Genomic DNA, 21,618 nt, shown 5'->3' on the forward strand with positions numbered 1-21,618 from the left:
GGAGATTATGGGGACAGTGCAGGAAAGTGGAGTTGAGGTAGAAGATCAGCCACGATCTTAATGAATGGCGGAGCAGGCTCGAGGGGCCAAATGGCCTACTCCTGCTCCTAATTCTTATGTTCTTATGTAACATGGAGAGTTTAAGAACCTAATTTATAAATGCGGTGAAAACCATGTAGAAAAGACAGCAGGAATATAAATGATCACATCAACTCAAGTCATCTCTTCAAAAGATTTCTAAATTTCAATCATTTACCCAATTGATCCGAGTCAACGCACCCTGGAACCATACAACAGAATGTTCTAAAAGACCTCAGCATGAATGAAAAAAAATAAGAGATAAGAAATAAGAAATTGCGATAGAATGTTTAATTTAACATCTCAGCTCAGATTTTAACTTTTCAGATTGTTAAGGTGTCAGGTGTGAATATTCCTGTTTAAATAGATGGCAAACAGCATGAATTTGAATTAAGCCAAGTGAACTTCTGCAACCTCAGCTTGCCCCACAAAAATGTGCATAATAAAAACGGATTTAAAAATTCCTAGAATTTTACCAAATGCAGACTACTCCTCTTCATTCAAAGTTGCTTAACTTAAATTATTCGAATTCAATTTTTAAGCACTAAATTCCTACTTTGTGCTATTTACATTGCTTAATTCAAGTTATTGGATAATTCATTCTTTTAAGTGCAAAAAAAACTACTATGATCAGGAGTAGACTGTACATGGTACATGCAAAATATTTCCAACCAACCTGCTGTTCTGACCTTGGGGATTGTGTGGTCTCCCTGAACAAAAAAAAACAAGAAAATGACTACCACATTTAAAATTTGTTTGAAAAATAAAACTCATCAGTGTAAAGCCTTGATATGTGGCAATGAACCTACAAGCTGCCAACATATATTACTAGCTAACTTTGGTTTTTTTTCTGTAACCTTTCATATGTGACCTTCCAGTGAATGACAAGCAGCACAGTATATTCTCAGCCATCACCCACACATACAAGTATTTTCCAGCATGATTAAGTGGATAGTGATCAGGAAAGGCAACACTGGCTGATTTTCCTGTCCCTAATTTATGAGCACTGAGACCAATTCAGTACCTTACCTGCATGCCAGCTGAGGTTAGCTCTCTGAAAATAGGAACTATGTGGTCTGTATGTCTTTACCAACTGAGTCACCAGGGAACCATAATTTTTTTCTTTTTTCCCCAAAAGAAATGCAGTTTCAACAAATCCAGCCATTTTAAAATTTGGCTACTTTAGTTTAAAAATATTTTTTCTAGAAACACAACTATAATGAATCAAAATGTTGAATTGAGGGGCATTTTTGACCAGATTTAATTAAAAAGATAAGCTGTATTATTTAGCTTAGCAACAGTACATTCTGTACTCTAAATTTCATGTAGAAATCTGAGCAAATGAACTACAACAATTTGCATTTATAGTGCCTTTCATGTTCCAAGGCACTTCACAGGAGCATAATCAAACAACATTTGACATTGAGCCACATAGAGATATTATGACAGGTGACCAAAAGCTTGGTCAAAGAGGTGGTTGTAAGGAGCGACTTAAAGGAGGAGAGGTGCAGAGGATTAGGGAAGGAATTCCAGAGCTTAGGGCCTAGGCAGCTGACGGCACAGCCATAAATGGTGGAGTGAAAGAAATCAGGCGTGCACAAGAGACCACAATTAGAGGAGCGCAGATACCTCAGAGGTTTATAAGGTTGAAGGAGGTTAGAGATATGGAGGGGTAAGGAAATGGAATGATTTAAACACAAGGATGATAATTTTAAAATCCTAATCTGAGGAAGGACGTTCTTGCTATTGAAGGAGTGCAGCAAAGGTTCACCAGACTGATTCCTGGGATGGCTGGACTGACATATGAGGAGAGACTGGATCGACTGGGCCTGTATTCACTGGAGTTTAGAAGGATGAGAGGGGATCTCATAGAAACATATAAAATTCTGACGGGATTGGACAGGTTAGATGCAAGAAGAATGTTCCCAATGTTGGGGAAGTCCAGAACACAGGGACACAGTCTAAGGTTAAGGAGTAAGCTATTTACGACTGAGATGAGGAGAAACTTCTTCACTCAGAGTTGTTAACCTGTGGAATTCCCTACTGCAGAGTTGTTGATATCAGTTCATTGGATATATTCGAGAGAGAGTTAGATATGGCCCTTACGGCTAAAGGGATCAAGGGGGATGGAGAGAAAACAGGAAAGGGGTACTGAGGTGAATGATCAGCCATGATCTTATTGAATGGTGGTGCAGGCTCGAAGGGCCGAATGGCCTACTCCTGCACCTATTTTTCTATGTTTCTATGAGACATTACCAGACTAGGAGCCAATGTAGGTTAGCAAGCACAAGGGTGATGGGTGAGCGGGACTTGTTATGAGTCAGGATATGGGCAGTAGTTTTGGATGAGCTCAATTTTACAGAGGGTGGCAAGTGGGAGGCCAGCCAAGACAGCATAGGAATAGTCGCATCTGGAGGTAGCAAACACATCAATAAGGTCCAGGTGCTGAGGCAGTGGCAGAGACAGGCAATCTTACGGAGGTGGAAGTAGGTGGTCTTAGTCATGAAGGGGATATGGGGGTCGGAAGCTCAGTTCAGGGCCAAATAGGACACGGAGGTTGCGAATAGTCTGGTTCAGCCTCAGGCAGTGGCCAGGGAGGATGATGGAGTCAGTATCTAGGCAATGGAGCTTGTTGGCGACCAAAGACAATAACTTTGGTCTTCCTTATACTCAATTTATCTAGGTGTTGTTTCCGATGTTTCCTATACAGATAGTCTATTTCTTACATTAGTAACATTTAGTCATCTAAACAACAAATGTTTAATTGGCAACATGCTTAAAAGCTTTGACACACCCACATTCAATGCAACAAATTTTGAACAAAACAGAAAGGTGCCCAAAATAGTCGAGGTGCTGTCGAACTAGTTTAAACACCCAGGTCTATAAATGTACTCATACAATCATCCTGTACAGAGAGAAGTTAATGTCATATAAGCAACTCTACTGGTGGCAGTAAACTAGACAGTGAAGGAGGCTACTATTACTGGTAGCACTCTCGCTTTGGAATCAGTGGGACACAAATTGAAGTGTCTCACCAAAAATGCATGCACATCATTTAGGCTCAGATTTTAGTGTAGTACAGAGAGTGCTTCATCAGTCGGAAGTGCCATCTTTCAATTGAGCCATTAAGCAGAGACCCTGTCTTTCCTCTCAGGTGGGCGTAAAAGGTTCCATGACACTATTCAAAAAGAACAAGGAGTACGTTCGGTGTCCTGGCCAATATTTATCCCTCAACCAACATTACTAAAACCAATTATCTGATTATTTATCTTATTGCTCTTTGTGGGACCTTGCTGTGCACATATTGTCTGCTGCATTTCCCTACATTACAATAGTGACTATGCGTCAAAAATTGGCCGTGAACATGTGAGCTTTACTATGATAATTCAAAGTCATTTTTGCTCTAAAAAGTTTGAATAATCCAATAATTGAACTATGTAAATAGAACAGCAAAGTAGAAAGTTAGTGCTTAAAAAAACTTGATCAGATAATTTGAATTAAGCAACTCTGAATTAAGAATCACTGTACATAGAGGGTAGACTTCCACGAACTGCCCTATAATCTGTTAGCCCAAAATGTAAAATGCATTCATTCATATATAACAAAGCGCACTCAATGATCTACTCCCTAACCTTCAATACCGAAAGCTTTAAAAAAAATCACAATTTACAGTTTAGCAAAGAACATTAAGAGGACAAAATAGGCTTACAACTAGACTACAAGACATTCTAGTCATTCAGAGCCAGAAACATGTTGACAATGCACGAATAAATGGGCATTACAACATGTATATAATTTCAACCATGAAACAAATGCCAAGTAACAATTCAGTTTATTCAAAGGCTCAGTTTCAAGTCTAGAAAAGCAGAGTATTTTTTAAATGGAGAGAGATTGGGAAATGTTGGTGTTCAGAGGGACCTGGGTATCCTTGTACACGCATCACTGAAAGTTAACATGCAGGTATAGCAAGCGATTAAGAAAGCAAATGGTATGTTGGCCTTTATTACAAGATGATTTGAGTATAAAAGAGTAAAGACATCTTACTGCAAAAGTATAGGGCTCTGGTGAGACCACACCTGGAGTAGTGTGTACAGTTTTGGTCTCCTTACCTAAGGAAGGATATATTTGCCACAGAGGGAGTGCAACTAAGGTTCACCAGACTGATCCCTGGGATGGGAGGATTGTCCTATGAGGAGAGATTGAGTAGACATGGCCTATATTCTCGAGTTTAGAAGAATGAGAGGTGATCTCTTTGAAACATACAAAATTCGTCACAGGGTAAATGTAGGGAGCATGGTTCTGGCTGGGGAGTCCAGAACCAGGGGCCACAGTCTCAGAATAAGGGATCAGCCATTTAGGACTGAGATGAGGAGAAATTTCTTCATTCAGATGGTTGTAAATCTTTGGAATTCTCTACCCCAGAGGGCTGTGGAAGTTCAGTCGTTGGAGCATATTCAAGACAGAGATCGATAGATTTTTGGTTATTAAGGGAATTAAGAGATATGGGGATAGTGCAGGCAAATGGAGTTGAGGTACAAGATCTGTGGAATTAGGCTTGGTTATTGGATATATTTAAGGTGGAGATATTCAGATTTTTGAATGATAAGGGAGTCATGGGTTATGGGGAGTTGAGGCCAAGATCAAATCAGTTATGATCTCATTAAATGGCAGAGCAGGCTGGAAGGGGCAAATGGCCTAAGAACATAAGAAATAGGAGCAGGAGTAGGCCATTTAGCCCCTTGAGCCTGCTCCGCCATTCAATAAGATCGTGGCTGATCCGATCCTGGCCTCAACTCCACTTTCCCGGCCGCTTCCCATAACCTTCGACTCCCTTATCGTTCAAAAATCTGTCCACCTCCACCATCAACACAGTTCTCACTTCATTTTCAAATGGCTTTTAATTGGATTGACTCGTACCCAATATATCAGATATCAATCAATTTTGGAGTGTCTGCACAAACCTAACTTTAGGTATATTTTCCCCAGGTTGCTAACAAATAAAAAAAAGTTGTCAAAGCGTTAGAGAAAACTGCACCTGATCTGGCCTTGCATTTTTTTCTTGGGAGGTGGTGTGATTACTGAACTTTACAACACTGCGTGCATAACCCTAGAGGTTACTGCTGCCTCATTTAGAACTCTACTTCAAACATTAATACAATTTAACAAAAAAAGTGTGATCTGGGCAATGCAGAATTTGGGTCCTTCTATTCCTGCTCCTATTTCTTATGTTCTTACCACTCAGGCAATGGCACCTGTCATTCCTACAAAAAAGTGTACATCTTCCTTAACAGAAAAAAATAAAAGTTATGGAAGCTAGTAACCTTAATATATGTTTAAAATGTCTGTCTAAATGCAAACTGTCTACCCTGTCTTTAATGTAAAAAGGAAAATCCTGCCAATATATTTAATCCATCTTATAAACATGTTGTGCAAAATGACATCCCATCTAGTAACATTTCATAGTCTTAGTAACATTTTAATAGTTCTTACATAGTGAGAATAATTACAATCTGCTGGACAGTCAGTTTACATTTGGACTTGGAGGGATTTATTTCAGGCATCCTTCACCACTGAACATTAAAAGTCACATTACTGAGGTACTATAGAATAATTGCTGTGAAAAACTTCATAGAATTACATCGAATTTGACAGCACAGAAACAGACCTTTCAGCAAAACAGGTCTATGCCAGTGTTTATGCTTCTCACAATCCTCCTCCTACCTACTCCTCCCATCAGTATTTAAATTGCATTTGATTTTCCAGAGAGCACCATTTCAAGTGCGTGAAGCACACAAACATTCTTTAATGATTCGTTTTCAAATTCCAACATGTGTTAAAATTTCTTATAAGAACATAAGAAATAGGAACAGGAGTAGGTCATTTGGCCCCTCGAGCCTGCTCCGCCATTCAATAAGATCATGGCTGATCTGATCATGGACTCAGTTCCACTTCCCTGCCCGCTCCCCTTAACCCTTTACTCCCTTATTGCTCAAAAATCTGTCCTTCTCCGCCTTAAATATATTCAATGACCCAGCCTCCACAGCTCTTTGGGGCAGAGAATACCAGAAAGTTACAACCCTCAGAGAAGAAATTCCTCCTCTCAGTTTTAAATGGGCAACCCCTTATTCTGAGACAATGTCCCCTAGTTTTAGTTTCCCCCATGAGTGGAAATATCCTCTCTGCATCCACCTTATTGAGCCCCCTCATTATCTTATACGTTTCAATAAGATCGCTTCTCATTCTTCTGAACTCTAATGTGTATAGGCCCAACCTACTCGACCTATCTTCGCAACTTAACCCCCTCATCTCCAGAATTAACCTAGTGAAGCTTCTCTGAACAGCCTCCAATGCAAATACATCCTTAAATATGGAGACCAAAACTGAACGCAGTACTCAAGGTGTAGCCTTACCAATACCTTGTACTGTTGTAGCAGGACTTTTCTGCTTTTATACTCTATCCCCCTTGCAATAAAGGCCAACATTCTATTTGCCTTCCTGATTACTTGCTGTACCTACATACTAACTTTGTGTGTTTCATGCACAAGGACCCCCAGGTCCCTCTGTACTGCAGCACTTTGCAAATTTTCTCCATTTAAATTATAATTTGCTTTTCTATTTTTTCTGCCAAAGTGGATAACCTCACATTTTCCCACACTATACTTCATCTGCCAAATTTCTGCCCACTCACTTAGCCTGTCTATATCCCTTTGCAGGTTTTGTGTGCCCTCACAATTTGCTTTCCCACCCATCTTTGTATCATCAGTAAACTTGGCTACATTACACTCGGTCCCTTCATCCAAGTCATTAATATAGATTGTAAATAGTTGAGGACCCAGCACCGATCTCTACGGCACCCCACTAGTCATTGTTTGCCAACGGACAATGACCCATTTATCCTGACTCTGTTTTCTGTTAGCATGGATAGAGGATTGACGAACTAAGATATTACCTCCAACCCCGTGAACTTTTATCTTGTGCAGTAACCTCTTGTATGTGGCACCTTATCGAAGGCCTTCTGGAAATCCAAATACACCACATCCACTGGTTCCCCCTTATACACCCTGCTCGTTACATCTTCAAAGCACTCCAGCAAATTTGTCAAACATGATTTCCCTTGCATAAAACCATGCTGACTCGGCTTGATTGAATTATGCTTTTCCAAATGTCCCACTGAATAATGGACTCCAGCATTTTCCCAACGACAGATGTTAGGCTAACTGGTCTATAGTTTCCTACTTTGTGTCTGCCTCCTTTTTTAAATAGTGGCATTACATTTGCGGTTTTCCAATCTGCTGGGATCGCCCCAGAATCCAGGAAATTTTGGGAGATTACAACCAATGCATCCACTATCTCTGCAGCCACTTCTTTTAAGACCCTAGGATGTAAGCCATCAGGTCCGCCTTTAGTCCCATTATGTTACCGAGTACTACTTCATTAGTGATAGTGATTGTATTAAGTTCCTCCCTCCCTATAGCTCCTTGATTATTCACTATTGGGATGTTTTTAGTGTCTTCTACCGTGAAGACCAATACAAAATATTTGTTCAACGTCTCTGCCATTTCCCCGTTCTCCATTAATTCCCCAGTCTCATCCTCTAGGGGACCAACATTTACTTTAGCCACTTTTCCTTTTTATGTACCTATAGAAACTCTTACGATCTGTTTTTATATTTTGTGCTAGTTTACTTTCATAATCTATCTTCCCTCTCTATCAGTTTTTGAGTTATTCTTTGCTGGCTTTTAAAAGTTTCCCAATCCTCTGGCCTCCCATTAGTCTTGGCTATATTGTATGCCGTTATGTTCTTATGATCACACGTGGTCAGAGCAATTAAAATACATAACGAAATTCACACTATATTAAATGTTGTCTTTAGATTTGGTAATCAATAGCATGCATTACTACAACAGTCAAAGCTAACCTATTTTAAAATATATTAACTGCCTAACTAGCTGCATCTTGTGTTGCTTGCAGTAGCATTTTAATTGGGAAAATAGAAAAATTCTTACCCATCTTCCTTTTTGCTCTTTCTCTTCAATTTGGGAGACGATCGAGGAGATATTTTTGATTTCCAGTCTTTAACTGGAAGTCGATGAGAGGCAGATTTTGAGCCAAAGCTACATGCCGCGGAAGCAAGACTCGCTACTTCATCATCATGATCGCTGCATTAACAAAAAAATAATTGGCATATTTCAAGCACATGCAACGTGTTTTATTAACACCTGCTTTTGCTCAGTGTCAATCTTTTTTAAACCAGAAGGGCAGTCACTCCATTTTAATAGCTTCTCCATTTTTGCTTCGGCTATTCTGTAATGAGGGATAGCTTGAGGCAAGATGGGACACACCATTTCCATGAGGCACCTCACCATGGAGTTAATGAAATTTCAGTCAGGTCATTGGGGTAAACACTAGAGACAAGTCACTTTGCTACCACTCCCATACACTTACCTACTTGCTTTCCTGGTCGGGAAATGACCAATTGGTAAGTCACCAGGACCAGAGAGGATGCATCCTAGGATGCTGAGGGAAGTTGAGGAGTAAATTGCGGAGGTGCTGGCTATAAACTTCAATCTTCCTATATACAGGGTTGGTGCTAGAGGACTGGAGAATTGCAAATGTTGCACCCTTGTTTAAAAAAGGGTGCAAGGATAAACCCAGCAACTACAGGCCAGTCAGTTTAATCTCAGTCATGGGAAGCTTTTAGAAACAGTAATCTGGGACAAAGTTAACAGTCACATGGACAAGTGTCAATTAATGAAGGAAAGCCAGCACAGATTTGTTAATGGCAAATCATGTTTAAGTAACTTGATTGAGTTGCTTGATGAGGTAAGAGAGGGTTGATGAGGGCAATACGGTTGACATGGTGTATATGGACTTCCAAAAGGAGTTTGATAAAGTGCCACATAATAGGTTTACCAGCAAAGTTGAAGCCCATGGAATAAAAGGGACGGTGGCAGCATGAATATGAAATTGGCTAAGTGACAGGAAACAGTCGTGGTGAATGGTTGTTTTTCGGACCGGAGCATGGTATAGTGGTGTTCCCCAGGGGTTGCTACGAGGACACTGCTTTTCTTGGGTGTACAGGGCACAATTTCAAAATTTGCAGATGACACAAAACTTGGAAGTATAGTGAACAGTGAGGAGGATAGTGATAGCCTTAAAGAGGACAGAGACAGGCTGGTGGCATGGGCAGACATATGGCAAATTAAATTTAACACAGAAAAGTGCGAAGTGATACATTTTGGTTGGAAGAACGAGGAGAGGCAATGTAAACTGCAGGGTACAATTCTAAAGGGAGTGCATGAACAGAGACACCTGGGAGTGTATGTTGAAGGTGGCAGGGCAGGTTGAGAAACCGATTAAAAAGCTTACGGGATCCTGGACTTCATAAATCGAGGCATCGAGTACAAAAGCAAGGAAGTTATGAACCACCTTTATAAAAAACTGGTTCGGCCTCAACTGGAGTATAGTGTCCAATTCTGGGCACCGCACTTTAGGAACGGTGTGAAGGTCATGGACAGGGTGCAGAAAAGATTTACAGAATGGTTCCAGGGATGAGGAACTTCAGTTATGTGGATAGACTGGACACCTGGAGTTGTTCTCAGAGCAGAGAAAGTTAAGAGGAGATTTGATAGGAGTGTTCAAAAGCATGAGGGGTCTGGACAGAATAGATAGAGAAACTGTTCTCATTGGTGGAAGGGTCGCGAACCAGAGGACAGAGATTTAAGTTGACTGGCAAAAGAACCAAAGGCGAGATGAGTAAAAACTTTTTTATGCAGCGCGATGTTAGGATCTGGAATGCATTGCCTGAAAGGATAGTGGGGGCAGACTCAGTTGTGGCTTTCAAAAGGGAATTGGATAAGTACCCAAAGGAAAAATATTTGTAGAGCTACAGGGAAAAGGCTGGGGGGGGGGGAGTGGTACTAGCTGAAGCGCTAGAGCCAGCATGGGCTCAACGGGCCGAATGGACTCCTTCTGTGCTGTTATGCTTCTATGATTCTCAACTGCATGTAGCACTACATTACCTCTGTTCAGCACTGGCATCCTGGCTGTCGTGCTGGTGTAGCTGGTATGGATGCCGGTGGAAGGTAGCGTTCTTATGCTTCTCCTGCATATCCTCTCTCGAGCTTAAAAACAAAGCAACAGCTACTTGAAACCTTTGGTAGGACAGATATTTCTGCAATTAAAAGGAAACCGTCATCCAGAAGCATTAGTTCAGATCGATGGAATTTAGCTCGGTCAAAATCTTAAAACAGCATGCAATAATGTTTGAATATGCTGGTTTCATTTATTTAAAAAACAGACTATGCTTTGAGCACAAGATCCAATAGGGTTTTTTCCTTGGCTGAAAAGGCAACAGCAATTTTTGGTGTGAAAATCTGTTTCATTCTATAGTACAGATTATGCGTACCAGTCATATGAACTGGAGTTCAAAACTGGACTGCACTCTGCTAAATTCTTATTAATAGATAAAAAACACTTTCACTTCCAACTTAATATATGCTGATAGAAAGTTTTACAAAAATTCAAAAAACGAAGCCTTTATATGGAATCTAAAGGCTTTCACATCTAATCCAGCCATGATTGAATTACAATCAACGCTCTATGGTCTTTTTCATTATACTGTACATTTAGCATAGCTAAACTTTCGTGCTTGCATTTATATAGTGCCTTTAATGTAGAAAAACATCCCAACGCACTTCAGGAAAAAAAAAATGCCAAGCCAAAGGAAGAGATTAGGAGGGGTGACAAAAAGCTTGATCAGAGATGGGTTTTAGGGAGGGTCTCAAAGCAGAAGAGGGTGATGGAGTTTATGGGAGGGATTTTAACACCAAAAAATGGGTGGGTTGGGATTGGATGGGAGGTTAAAGAGTTAAAAAAACTGAATCCCGACCCCAACCTGCCCACTTCTGGTTTAACGGAGGCAGGATGGCGGGGCGGGTGGGGGGGGGATGGAAGAGGCGGGTGCGTTGAACATTTAAATATTATAATGAGGCTCCGTGCCTTATGGTGATCCACCATTTCAAATTTAACTGGCTGGGTGGGCTTCCCAGGCCTTGGGGAACCTCTCAGCTAAAGGGAGGCAAGGATTGCTGGATCCAGAAGGTAACTGCCTTTCCACTAACCTGCTGGACCCAGCATTCAGACTCCCACGCAACCCTTCTGATCCTCCCGAGGCCTCTGATCTTCTCCTGCTCGCCTTCATACCAACCCCCCACCCCCCCTCCAAATCTGCCCCCTCTCCTCCTCCCACCAGAGGTCTCCGATCAGCAGCCCGCCCCCCACCCCCCCGAAGCTTCCTATCTGCCCCTCCAACTGGAGGCCTCCGGCCCCTCCATCTCCAACCCCCGCTCCGCCTCTTCTTCCAACACCCCTCCCACCCCGCTCCTCTTCACTTTAACCAATTTTATGACAATTAAAGCTCAAATGACAAGGATAACTACAAACATTTTTTTTTAAAAAAGATGTCATTTACCATTATGTTATACAATTTGTAACATTCATCTTAAATTGGTGAATAAAATCTTGAAAATTTGCTCATCAATTCAAATTCATTTTGATTATGCATTGTGGTACTGCCATCTTTGGTCAAAAAATGCATATGGAACACAAAACTACAGAAAGTTTGAGAATGTTGGTATGGGAAGCATCAAGTTATGAACAAAACATTAAAAAAAAATCAAATCATATCAAGCACGGAAATAGAAGTCTTATATCCTAGGATAACCTGCTACTGACAGACATTTTGGCATGAAAATGCGTGCACTATTTTAAAAGGCCAAACACTTGAATGAAGTCATTTTTGAGTCACAGTTCCACTAGTGGAGTTGAACGGATTGTGTGGGCACCAGAGAAACTGCCATCTTACAAGATGGGGATAAGTTTAGGCCAAAATAAATACCCAAGGTGGAAATGCCCCAGCTGGTCCACCAGCCTGTGGAAAGAAAAAGAGGCAGATTAACATCTGGGGTTTACACAGAATATATGGCACAGAAACAGGCCATTTAGCCCAACCAGTCCAATGTCATGCTGGGTTGAGATCACTTCTCACCCAAAACATGAACGTGTCCTTTCCTTTCAGATATAAATGAACCTGCTGTATATTTCCAGCATGTTCTATTATTGTTTCGAACTTCCAGTTGGGGTTTCGCTTTTTATCTCCAACAGCTCAAGCTTGGGACTTTCTTGGCACACAGGTCTGCCCAACATTGTTGAAATGACAAGTTACTTCAGTCCAAGGCCAGGCCATTCAATAAGGTGCACCAACTTGCTGCTTCCTAACAGTCAGCTTACCTCCTATCAATCGAGGACAAAGTATTCAGCAGCCCAGACCGTTTCATCTGAAGAAAACTGTACACCAAACAGCAAATGTAAAGTCTACTGGGGAAGATAAGCTACGAAGATTTTATGTAGCATCCACCACATTAAACACAAGTTACATCATTACCTCCTTTCAGAACTTTTAAGATTGGTAAGTACATCCAATAATTTCTCCTCTACAGTGCTGAAGGCAGCAGGGGCCAGGGGGGGGGGGGGCAGGGGAGAATCACTTGTGCCGGATATCTCAGATGACCCTCTTTCAAAGGTTGCAAGAAATAAAAACCCAGCAGAAAGCAGGAGTCCAACCCGCCCTCCCCCAGCTAAAAAAAGAAAAACTTTTGTTGTACGTGGTCTAGCGACTGTTTAGAGCTGGACTGGTAAGAGGCCCGAGAGTAGATTGCTTTCCCAGTGTCTCATCCAAGGAATGTTACACAACATGGACAGATGGAAAAGCAAGATAAGTGGGGAAGGGAGAGAGCAGATTCAAGAATTTGAATGCAATAGATTGGATTTTTAAAATAACCAACACATTAATTGACTCACTGTCATATTGTAAAATATTTGATTGTACCTGTCATTGATGCTGTTACGAGTTTCTCTGGTAATGTCAGGTGCTGCTGGCCAAGGTTGGCTGGCGATGTTATCCCCTGCCGTATTCTCCTGAGACAGGGCAGTTTCTAATAGCGAAGGAGTATTTAGCCGTTCCACCTCCACCTGAGGCATATCTAGAGAGTGATGGCTATGTTCTGAGTTCGGTCTACTTCTCGGAGATAATAGATGCAGTGCTGAGGCAGCAGAGGCCATGCTATCCATATGATGGGTAGGCTCCAGGATCTCAGTGGGTAACACAGAGCCTGCAAATGCACGCTGAAGGGTCTCTGATGCAATTTCAGGAATGTCCTGTGACATTGCTGTGGAGGCTGAGGAGATTACGTCAGGGGAACGTTCCCGTGTTGGTGAACTTTGAGGCACACAAAGTGGGTCCACAGATTGAAGCTCCAAAGGAAGCGATGAGTTAGCACCAGTAATCTAAAAGAGAAAAAAAAAACTAGTTCAGATGTATTCTGCTTAAACATCAACTAAAATTAAATCTTATTTCACTGCTATCCCACCTCTAATTGAACAGAATGATTAACTTGCATTGTGAAACCCTGCTTGCACCCAAGGTGTGGGTTCAAGCCTCACAACAATGTTTCAGCACATAGCTTACGCTGATATTCCAGTGTAGTACTAAAGGAGTGCTGCATTGTCAGAGATGCTGTCCTTCAGACAATATTTTAAACTGAGGTTCCACCTGCTCATTTAAATGATGTCAATCACATGGCACTATTCAAAGATCAAAGATTTTCCCCAGTATCTGGTTAATATTTCTCCTTCAACCAATCAGCTCATTGCTGTTGGTGTGCAAAAAGGCTGCCAACTTTTCTTATATCTGTACAAGTTATTGCATTTCAAAGTAGACCATTGCATATGAAGTGCTAAGAAATGAGACCAGACACTGGTCCTGACTTTGCAGCGAGAATTGGTGGCGAACTGTCAGCGTTAGTCATCATTACCCCTCAAACTGATCACAATTTCAGGATTTAGAACATGCGCATCTAAACGCGGAAATCCAGAAATTGCGGTTGGTCATTCACTGCTCTAACACAGGCTGCACTGCGGACACCCACCCCTTCCCCGCACACCATAGTCAGCAATCAGTGGAACTGACGAAAACTTTTCCACGCTAATTATCACTGTTTAATACTTCATTAAATGTTCAGTCTTGTTGGAATAGGTGTAATTGGGGGTTTAACAGCGTATTAACTGCTAAACAACCACTCTGGCCCTAAAAAATGAATTTTTAGATTTGTGGAATGTCAAATTTCTCCATTGCAATAAAATTTACAATTTTAAAAAAAGTACATATATTTTTTAACATTTGTTCATGATATTTCAGCTTCTACCGTAACACCATGCGTATGTCCCAACCTTCCAATCTTTATTTTGCTAACATTTTTTTTTAATTGAGGATAAAAGTTGCTTTTTATTTCCTGGTTTGCTGTCTGAGAATTCATCAATGTGATTGGCTGCTTAGACAGCTTGATGATGTCATTGCTCCACCACACTAGGAATCCCCTATTCACAGCACTGCAATCAATTATACATCAAAAAACTTCCAAGTTTTCACCAATGGGCAGCTTTCTTCAAAGTCAGCGATGATCGCTATCGCTTCGCCACTGACGACAAATTACATGCCAATATATAAATGCAAATCTATTTTTCTTTTTATGAAAACTGTATTGTGAAATAGATTAGGAGTTGTTCCAGGCAAACCCTGACAATATTCTGAGCAAACCAGTGCTAAATGTTAAGAGATTACATTAAAGCAGAATGTAACATCAGCAGTTTGCACTTAGATAGAGCCATTAACATAGGAAAACATATCAAGGCACTTCACAGAAGCAAAAATTGACACCAAGCCAAGAGAAGATATGAGATGGGGTAAGTAAAAGCTTTGTCAAAAGAGGTAGGTTTAAAAAACGGTCTTAAAGGAGGGGAGAAAATTAGGGTTAGGGTTAGGGAAGCAGAGGTTTAGAATGGGAATTCCAGTGTTTGGGACCTAGACGGTTGAAGGCAGAACCACCAATAGTGAGGCTAAAGGAGTGGTGCACAAGAGGCCAGAATTAGGTGAAAGTAGAGGAATTAGAGGAAATGGAGATGGGCGAGGTCGTAAAGGGATGGACGAGGTCGTAAAGGGATTTTAACGTAAGGATGAGAATTTTAAATTGAGGGTGTTGTGGGACCGGGAGCCAATCTAGGTCAGCAAGCACAACGACTTAGTGCGGGCTAGGATATGTGGAGCAGAGTTTGAGATGAGCTGGTTTTTATGCAGGGAGGAGGATTGGAGGCTGGCCAGGAGATAATTGAAAAAGTTGAGTCTGAAGGGCTAGATGAGGTTTCAACTGTAAATGGGCTGAGGCAGGTCAGAGAAGGGTGTTATGGAGAGTACACATAAACAAAATCTACAATTTTAGTAAATTCTAACAAAAACAAAATTATTCTAATATAGACTTTTCAGACATGGATGAAAATATTACTATGTTCCTCAAAGAACACACTTAACTTTTTGCAGTCTGGGGTTTTACACATCCAGAATAGCATAATAGCATGTATAAAATTTAAATCAAAGCAGTTGGCAGCACTCTGGATGATTAACAGTCTAAAAACACAGTCTGGTAAACTAAGTACAAAGGATGAACACTATTATTTCCTGCCACAATCCTAAGATAAGTAAACATAATTTTTCTGTCCACTGCTCTTTTAGTTCTTTAATAGCAGTCAGTGAGATTTCAGTGCATTAAGTAGGAATGTTTCACATTCACTTCTGTTAGCATAATCTGCCCGAACACTAAATTAAATGCTGTCACCCAGGAACCTACATGGACATTTAAATAAAATAATTTTTAACATGGATTAAAAAATATAGAAAGGTAATAAGTAGTTGATATTTTGCATATTTATATTGGAAAGTGCTCCTTTTCTATACTTTCCTTCCCTTTTAACCTTTGCACTAGTATCAGTATTTTCTCAGTTTACTTTTGTCCCAAGTTGTGCTTCACATTCTGCCCACTGTCCAAATAGAACATGTTACTTCTATGAAGATCAATAAAACGAACACTCATTTTTTTAGACCCCTTCTTTTATAATGGGCATACCTGAAGAGGTTTTATAGGCAGCTGGTCAGAGAGCCCTGGGATAAGCTGAACAGAGTTGTTTCTGGGACTAGCTTGGACACTGTTGCTTGTGCTGCTACTGAGAGTGACACTCTCCAATGTCATCTTTGGGCTTAGACACAGGTCTTCAGCAGGTCTAAGAAAATAAATTGTACAAGGAGATAAATCATTAGATACTTTTTTTTCCTCCAAAAAGCAGTTGAAAAATACTATCATCACTGTCTCTGGGGAGATCTCTTACAAACATCTTTGCAAATTCTCTGAAGATTTTCACCTTCCTTTCTGGGCAATTTTTTTTGCAACATCATAAACCTTGACTACTGTGAATTGTGAATACTACTACTATATAAATAAAAGTTGTTATTGTGAGCCATTAGAAATCGAAACGTACTATTCAAATGTGACAGCCCCAAATAAATGGTAAACTTCAAGAATTGTGGCTTTGCATATTCTTAGATGTAAAATATTTGGTTTGGAGGAGATATAATATATATTTGGATTGGATGGATATATATATATATATTTGGTTTGGAGGATATATATTGGTTTGGAGGATATATATATATATATATATATTTGGTTTGGAGGCTATATATAAATATATATATATAAAAAATATATATATTTGGTTTGGAGGCTATATACACACACATATATGGTTTGGAGGCGGTATATATATATATACACATACATATATATGGTTTGGGTGTTTAGGGGCTCTATATATGGTTTGGAGGCTCTATATATACACACATATATAGAAATATATTTGATTTGGAGGCTATATATATATATATATGGATTGGATGCAATATATTTGGATTGGATGCAATTTATTTGGATTTTCAAAAGGCCTTCGATAAGGTACCACATAGACTCATGAATAAGTTCAGAGCACATGGAGTCAGAGGACAAAGAGCAGCATTGATGGCAAGTTAACTACAGAACAGAAAAGAATAGTTCAGGATAGCTACGCAGACTGGCAAAAGGTGAGAAGTGGTATTCCACAAGGATCAGTGTTGGGATCAGTTATTCACAATTTACATAAACGATTAGTACAACTTCAAAATTTGCAGGCGACACCAAATTGGGAGTACAATAAATACTGAGGAAGACGGCAACAAAATATGAGACGATATTAATAAACTTGCAAAATGGGCGTATAATTGGCAAATTAATTTCAATATAGATAACTGAAGTATTACATTTTGGTAGGAAGAATAAGAGGCCATATAACTGCTTGGATATTAAAGGTGTAAGTGGAGAAGAGGAGCAAAGGAATCTAGGGGTACAGATGCACAAATCACTAAAAATAGTGACAGGTCAATAAAGCAATTTAAAAGGAAACCAAGTACTGGGGTTCACTTCGAGGGATAGAATTGAAAAGCAGAGATTGTTAATTTTGTATCAAACATTGGTTAGACCAAACTTGAAGTACTGTGTACAGTTCTGGTCTACATATTATAAAAAAGGATATAGAAACACTGGAGAAGGTGAAAAAAAAGATTTACAAGGATAATACCAGAACTGTGACGATGTACTTATCAGGAAAGGTTGATCAGGCTGTGGCTCCTTTCTTTAGAAAAGAGAAGGCTAAGGGGTGACCTGTTAATAGATCTTTAAGATTATGAAATGCAATAAAGTCACTTTTAGTAATTTAGATTTTCACAAATAAATGTGCAGCAAGTAGCAAAATGGGTCGAGCAATCTAATTTCCATGAACAATTTCAGTAACTATGCACTTCAAAGGACTCTGCCATCTACTGGTCAGCAACCAACAAGTCAAGCTTAACATACAGTAGGCTCCTTGCTAGCATGTATACGAGCAATTCAAATAAATGATGCTTACATATTCAATTGAATTTAGCCTTGTATACCAATCAACAATTAGAAATAGGGAAAGTTTACCAACAGGAAAATACACCTGGACCAATGTGTCTACCTCTTTCTTTTGTTAATCACAACCCAAGTTAATACCTTTTCACTAACCCTGAAACCCCATCCTTATGAAGACATGTAGTTGCCTTAAACACATAGATATTACAGGTTAAGCGTCCGAAATCCAAAGTTCCGAAATTTGGAATATTCCGGAATCCGGACACCAGGCCAATCCGTGGCGGGGACGTCCAAAATTCGGAAAATGTCTAGAAATCTGGACCCGCGCCCCCGCTCCAGCCGTCTGACCTTGCCCTGCCCCGGCACCACCACCCCCTCCCCCACCCCCCGCGAACTCGCCCCGCCCCGGCTGCCCGAACTCACACCCGGCCCCCACCGCCCGAAATCGCCCCCGCCCCACCTCAGCCTCGTCCGCCCCCACCTCCTCGCCTTACCTCGGTCCAGGCGTTTCCGGATTCAGGACGTCAGAAAGACTTTCCGAAATCCAAAAATACCCGACATCCAGAACGGCTTCGGTCCCAAGGTTTCCGGATTTCGTACGCTCTACCTGTATTTAGTTACAATTGTAACTAAGTGTCTACTACCATGTTAAAAATCCTGACTTATGCCTCTAGTTTTTAAAATGCATCAATCTGAAATTATCTGCATCAATTTCATCAATTCCATTCATAATTTTGAAACTCATATTAAGTCACCTCAGAGTACCTTCTTTCCCAAACCGAAGCCATCTAATTGTAATCACTACAAAGTACAGCAATAAGGAAATTGGATGGACTGATCGACAACCTAGGCATCATACAAGGATTAGACAGACAATCTCAGCCCAGTTAACCCTGCAAAGCTCTCCTACCAATATCTGAAGGCTGCTGCCCAAGTTGAGTGGGCTATTCCAGATTAGTTAAGCTACAGCCTGACATTGTTGTACTTTCAGAATTCATCAGATAACCTTGGACCCCTCCATCACCATCCTTGGCTATGTCCTGTCCCACTGGCAGGATCCACCCTGCAAACGTGGGTGCTCAGTTGGTTAGGGGTGGCTCTAGGAGTTCTCAACGTCATCCCCAAACACCATGGAGTCTCATAGCTTCAGGTCAAACAGAGTCACGGTAACCTCCTACTGATCACTGCTTACTGTGCCCCCTCAATTGACGAATCAGTACTCCTCCATGTTGAGCATTACTTGGAGGAAACTCTGAGGGAAGCAAGGGCAGGGGACTTCAATGTACATTTGTTCTCAATCAGGAAGGAAATACAGAAGCAGCCAGTCATCCAATTGTCTTTGCAAGGAAACAGAATACTTTTTATATACAGAAGTTAAGAAGTATGTTTGTGTGGTGGTTATGATATTCAATTAGGAATCTAGAAGTCTCGAATTCAGATCCCACCATAAGTTGCGAAAATAAATTCAATAAATTTGGGGAGCACAAAAATGAAAGCTGTGTTCTGCTGTAATAACCCAAATGGCTCACTGATGTCCTCAGGGAACGCTGTAAGCTTACCCAGTCTGGCCCTGTGATTCCAGTCGTACAAAGCCCTCTGCTGTGGCCCAGCATGTGACTCAGTCACAAAATAATTACTACAATAAAAGATCCACCAGCACCTCAGGACAATTAATGTGACCTCACCAGTGTCACCAATATTTAGAGAACACAATTTAAAAAAATTACAGGACTGCTACAATGCATCCTGATAACAATCTATTTTGACATGTTGAAAAGCACCTCAATTCAGAAGGCCCAACAAACTATGGACATGTCTTACAGACTATAGCAATGGGTTATCGTCCTAAATGAGGCTAAAAATAATGATCAATTGACTTACAATTCGAGTGCATTCACGTTAGGTGCCAATTGTACTTCCGAGCTAGGTGTAACGTTGCTACATGCAACTTGAAACAACATTGTCCCTGATGAGAGTAATATTTGGTTTCCTCCCACAATTGGGTTTTAATCAATAAGCCCCATTCAAATTCCTCCTCAGCCAAAAAAAAAGCATTTTTGTTGGTTTGTTTATCTCCCATACTTTGTGAAGCACATTGAAGTTTGGGAATGAAACATCCATTTTTGTTATGATACACAGCAAAGCTGTTTTGTCCAACTTTACTTCACGGAGAGACCAAGAAGCAGAGTAAAAGGAAAGTGGGGACCAGGATGATAGGAAGAGAAATGAGAGACAGACAGAAACCAGTTCAACCCTCCTCAGCATTCAACATTGAAATGAAACTATCCAGAAATAAAATTTTAGACATTAAGCAGAATTACTTATACTGAATTGATCTTTGAAATGGGCACGATACTTTTCTGTAGGTAATGCAAGTTGCCTACCTTGAAGCTCCAGTCTCATTAGCAGAGCTGTTGCTCAATCCAGTCACTGCAGTCAAAGTGCTTACACTGCTCCCTGGTGACACAGAGATCTGTCAGCAGTAAAACAGTTAGTTACAGCAGCACAGCACTCATAGTGGACAAATAGACACCTAAACCCTAACAAATACTGTAAATGAAAACATTTTGTAATTGACTGGTACAATTCTCTGCCACTATGATAATGATTTTACAATCAGTACATTAGAACACAAGCCATTTAACATGCCGCAGGAGGATTAAAATCTAACAGGTCGCAATTAGAAGCATGCTAGAAGGTCTGAGTGGCAGAAGCACACAGCAGATGTATTTTTAATGCAAAATGTGTTAGCACAAAAGTTCTAACAAAGACTTTACCAGCAGTAGCTTACTCAGCAATAGGGAGACTGGGTTAGCACACTATTCTTCCAACTGAGGGTGCCAGCTCAGATAGAATGAAAATCTCCTTCTGGTGACAGTAAAGATCTAATGTAAAATCAGTCTCGTTGCCTCTACCCACTTTCAAATGAATGAATGTCAATACTTTCCAAATTCTTGTGCCTCACGCAGAGAAACTAGTGAATGAGAATAAGAGAATGACTGGTACCCTGTACAGGAATTTATAAATTATACTGGTGCGATGGTGTATATACTCTAATGGAGTTGGGGTCAAGGTGCAATGGGTTATCTCCCAAAGTGGGACTCAAATAGTAGTTTCGGAGCTTTACATTGCATCTGGCCAGGCCCGAGTGGCAAAGCGAAGGGGGCGAGGCAGGAAGTAAGACTGTCACATTCCTCAGCAGATATCCTTCAGTGACAAAAAGCAAAGATTCACCGGAAAATACACATTTTAGAATTTATCTTCAGATACAAACATCAAAAACACACACCTGTTGAAGTGAAGCGCTAGGCGTCATGAAAGCATCTGGAGTCATTAACTTTGGTTTGACATCATTAGAGACAGAAAGAAAGTCTGCAGGAGTTGGAAGATCCACTATACGCCGCAGATCATGCTGAGAACCTCTACCAGAGCCTTTGTCGGATGCTGGCCCTTCAATGCTCACATCTGTTAGATGATCTGTAAATGCTTCAAAATCACAAATAAAACTTATTTTAGAATACAATATACTTTAAAAGCTAAAGAAACATTAAGCATTAATCATTCCATTAGGTTGTGAAGCAAGGACTCAGTGCTAGTACTTTTATCAACAACTATTGACCCTTCCAACTGATGACCTCAACCATAGGATCATACTTTGTCACTGATGGTG

At 40.5% G+C, this 21,618-nt stretch overlaps 1 protein-coding gene across 3 annotated transcripts in view; it reads right to left on the reverse strand.

The window, feature by feature from the left end:
• Nucleotides 1-21,618, reverse strand: part of edc4 (enhancer of mRNA decapping 4) — an 84,254-nt gene that overhangs the window by 18,557 nt on the left and 44,079 nt on the right. For 2 of the 3 annotated variants that reach the window (XM_070897936.1, XM_070897935.1), the window contains exons 15-22: nt 21,238-21,434; nt 20,333-20,421; nt 16,095-16,248; nt 12,968-13,425; nt 12,370-12,426; nt 10,101-10,202; nt 8,085-8,237; nt 755-788 (exon numbers count right to left, since the gene is read on the reverse strand). In XM_070897936.1, the coding sequence (XP_070754037.1) occupies nt 755-788; nt 8,085-8,237; nt 10,101-10,202; nt 12,370-12,426; nt 12,968-13,425; nt 16,095-16,248; nt 20,333-20,421; nt 21,238-21,434 (1,244 nt within the window). The remainder of the gene's footprint in view (nt 1-754; nt 789-8,084; nt 8,238-10,100; nt 10,203-12,369; nt 12,427-12,967; nt 13,426-16,094; nt 16,249-20,332; nt 20,422-21,237; nt 21,435-21,618) is intronic. The other variant, XM_070897937.1, reaches the window with a different exon arrangement.

This window comes from Pristiophorus japonicus, chromosome 13 (assembly GCF_044704955.1).
Source record: "Pristiophorus japonicus isolate sPriJap1 chromosome 13, sPriJap1.hap1, whole genome shotgun sequence".
Taxonomy (NCBI): domain Eukaryota; kingdom Metazoa; phylum Chordata; class Chondrichthyes; family Pristiophoridae; genus Pristiophorus; species Pristiophorus japonicus.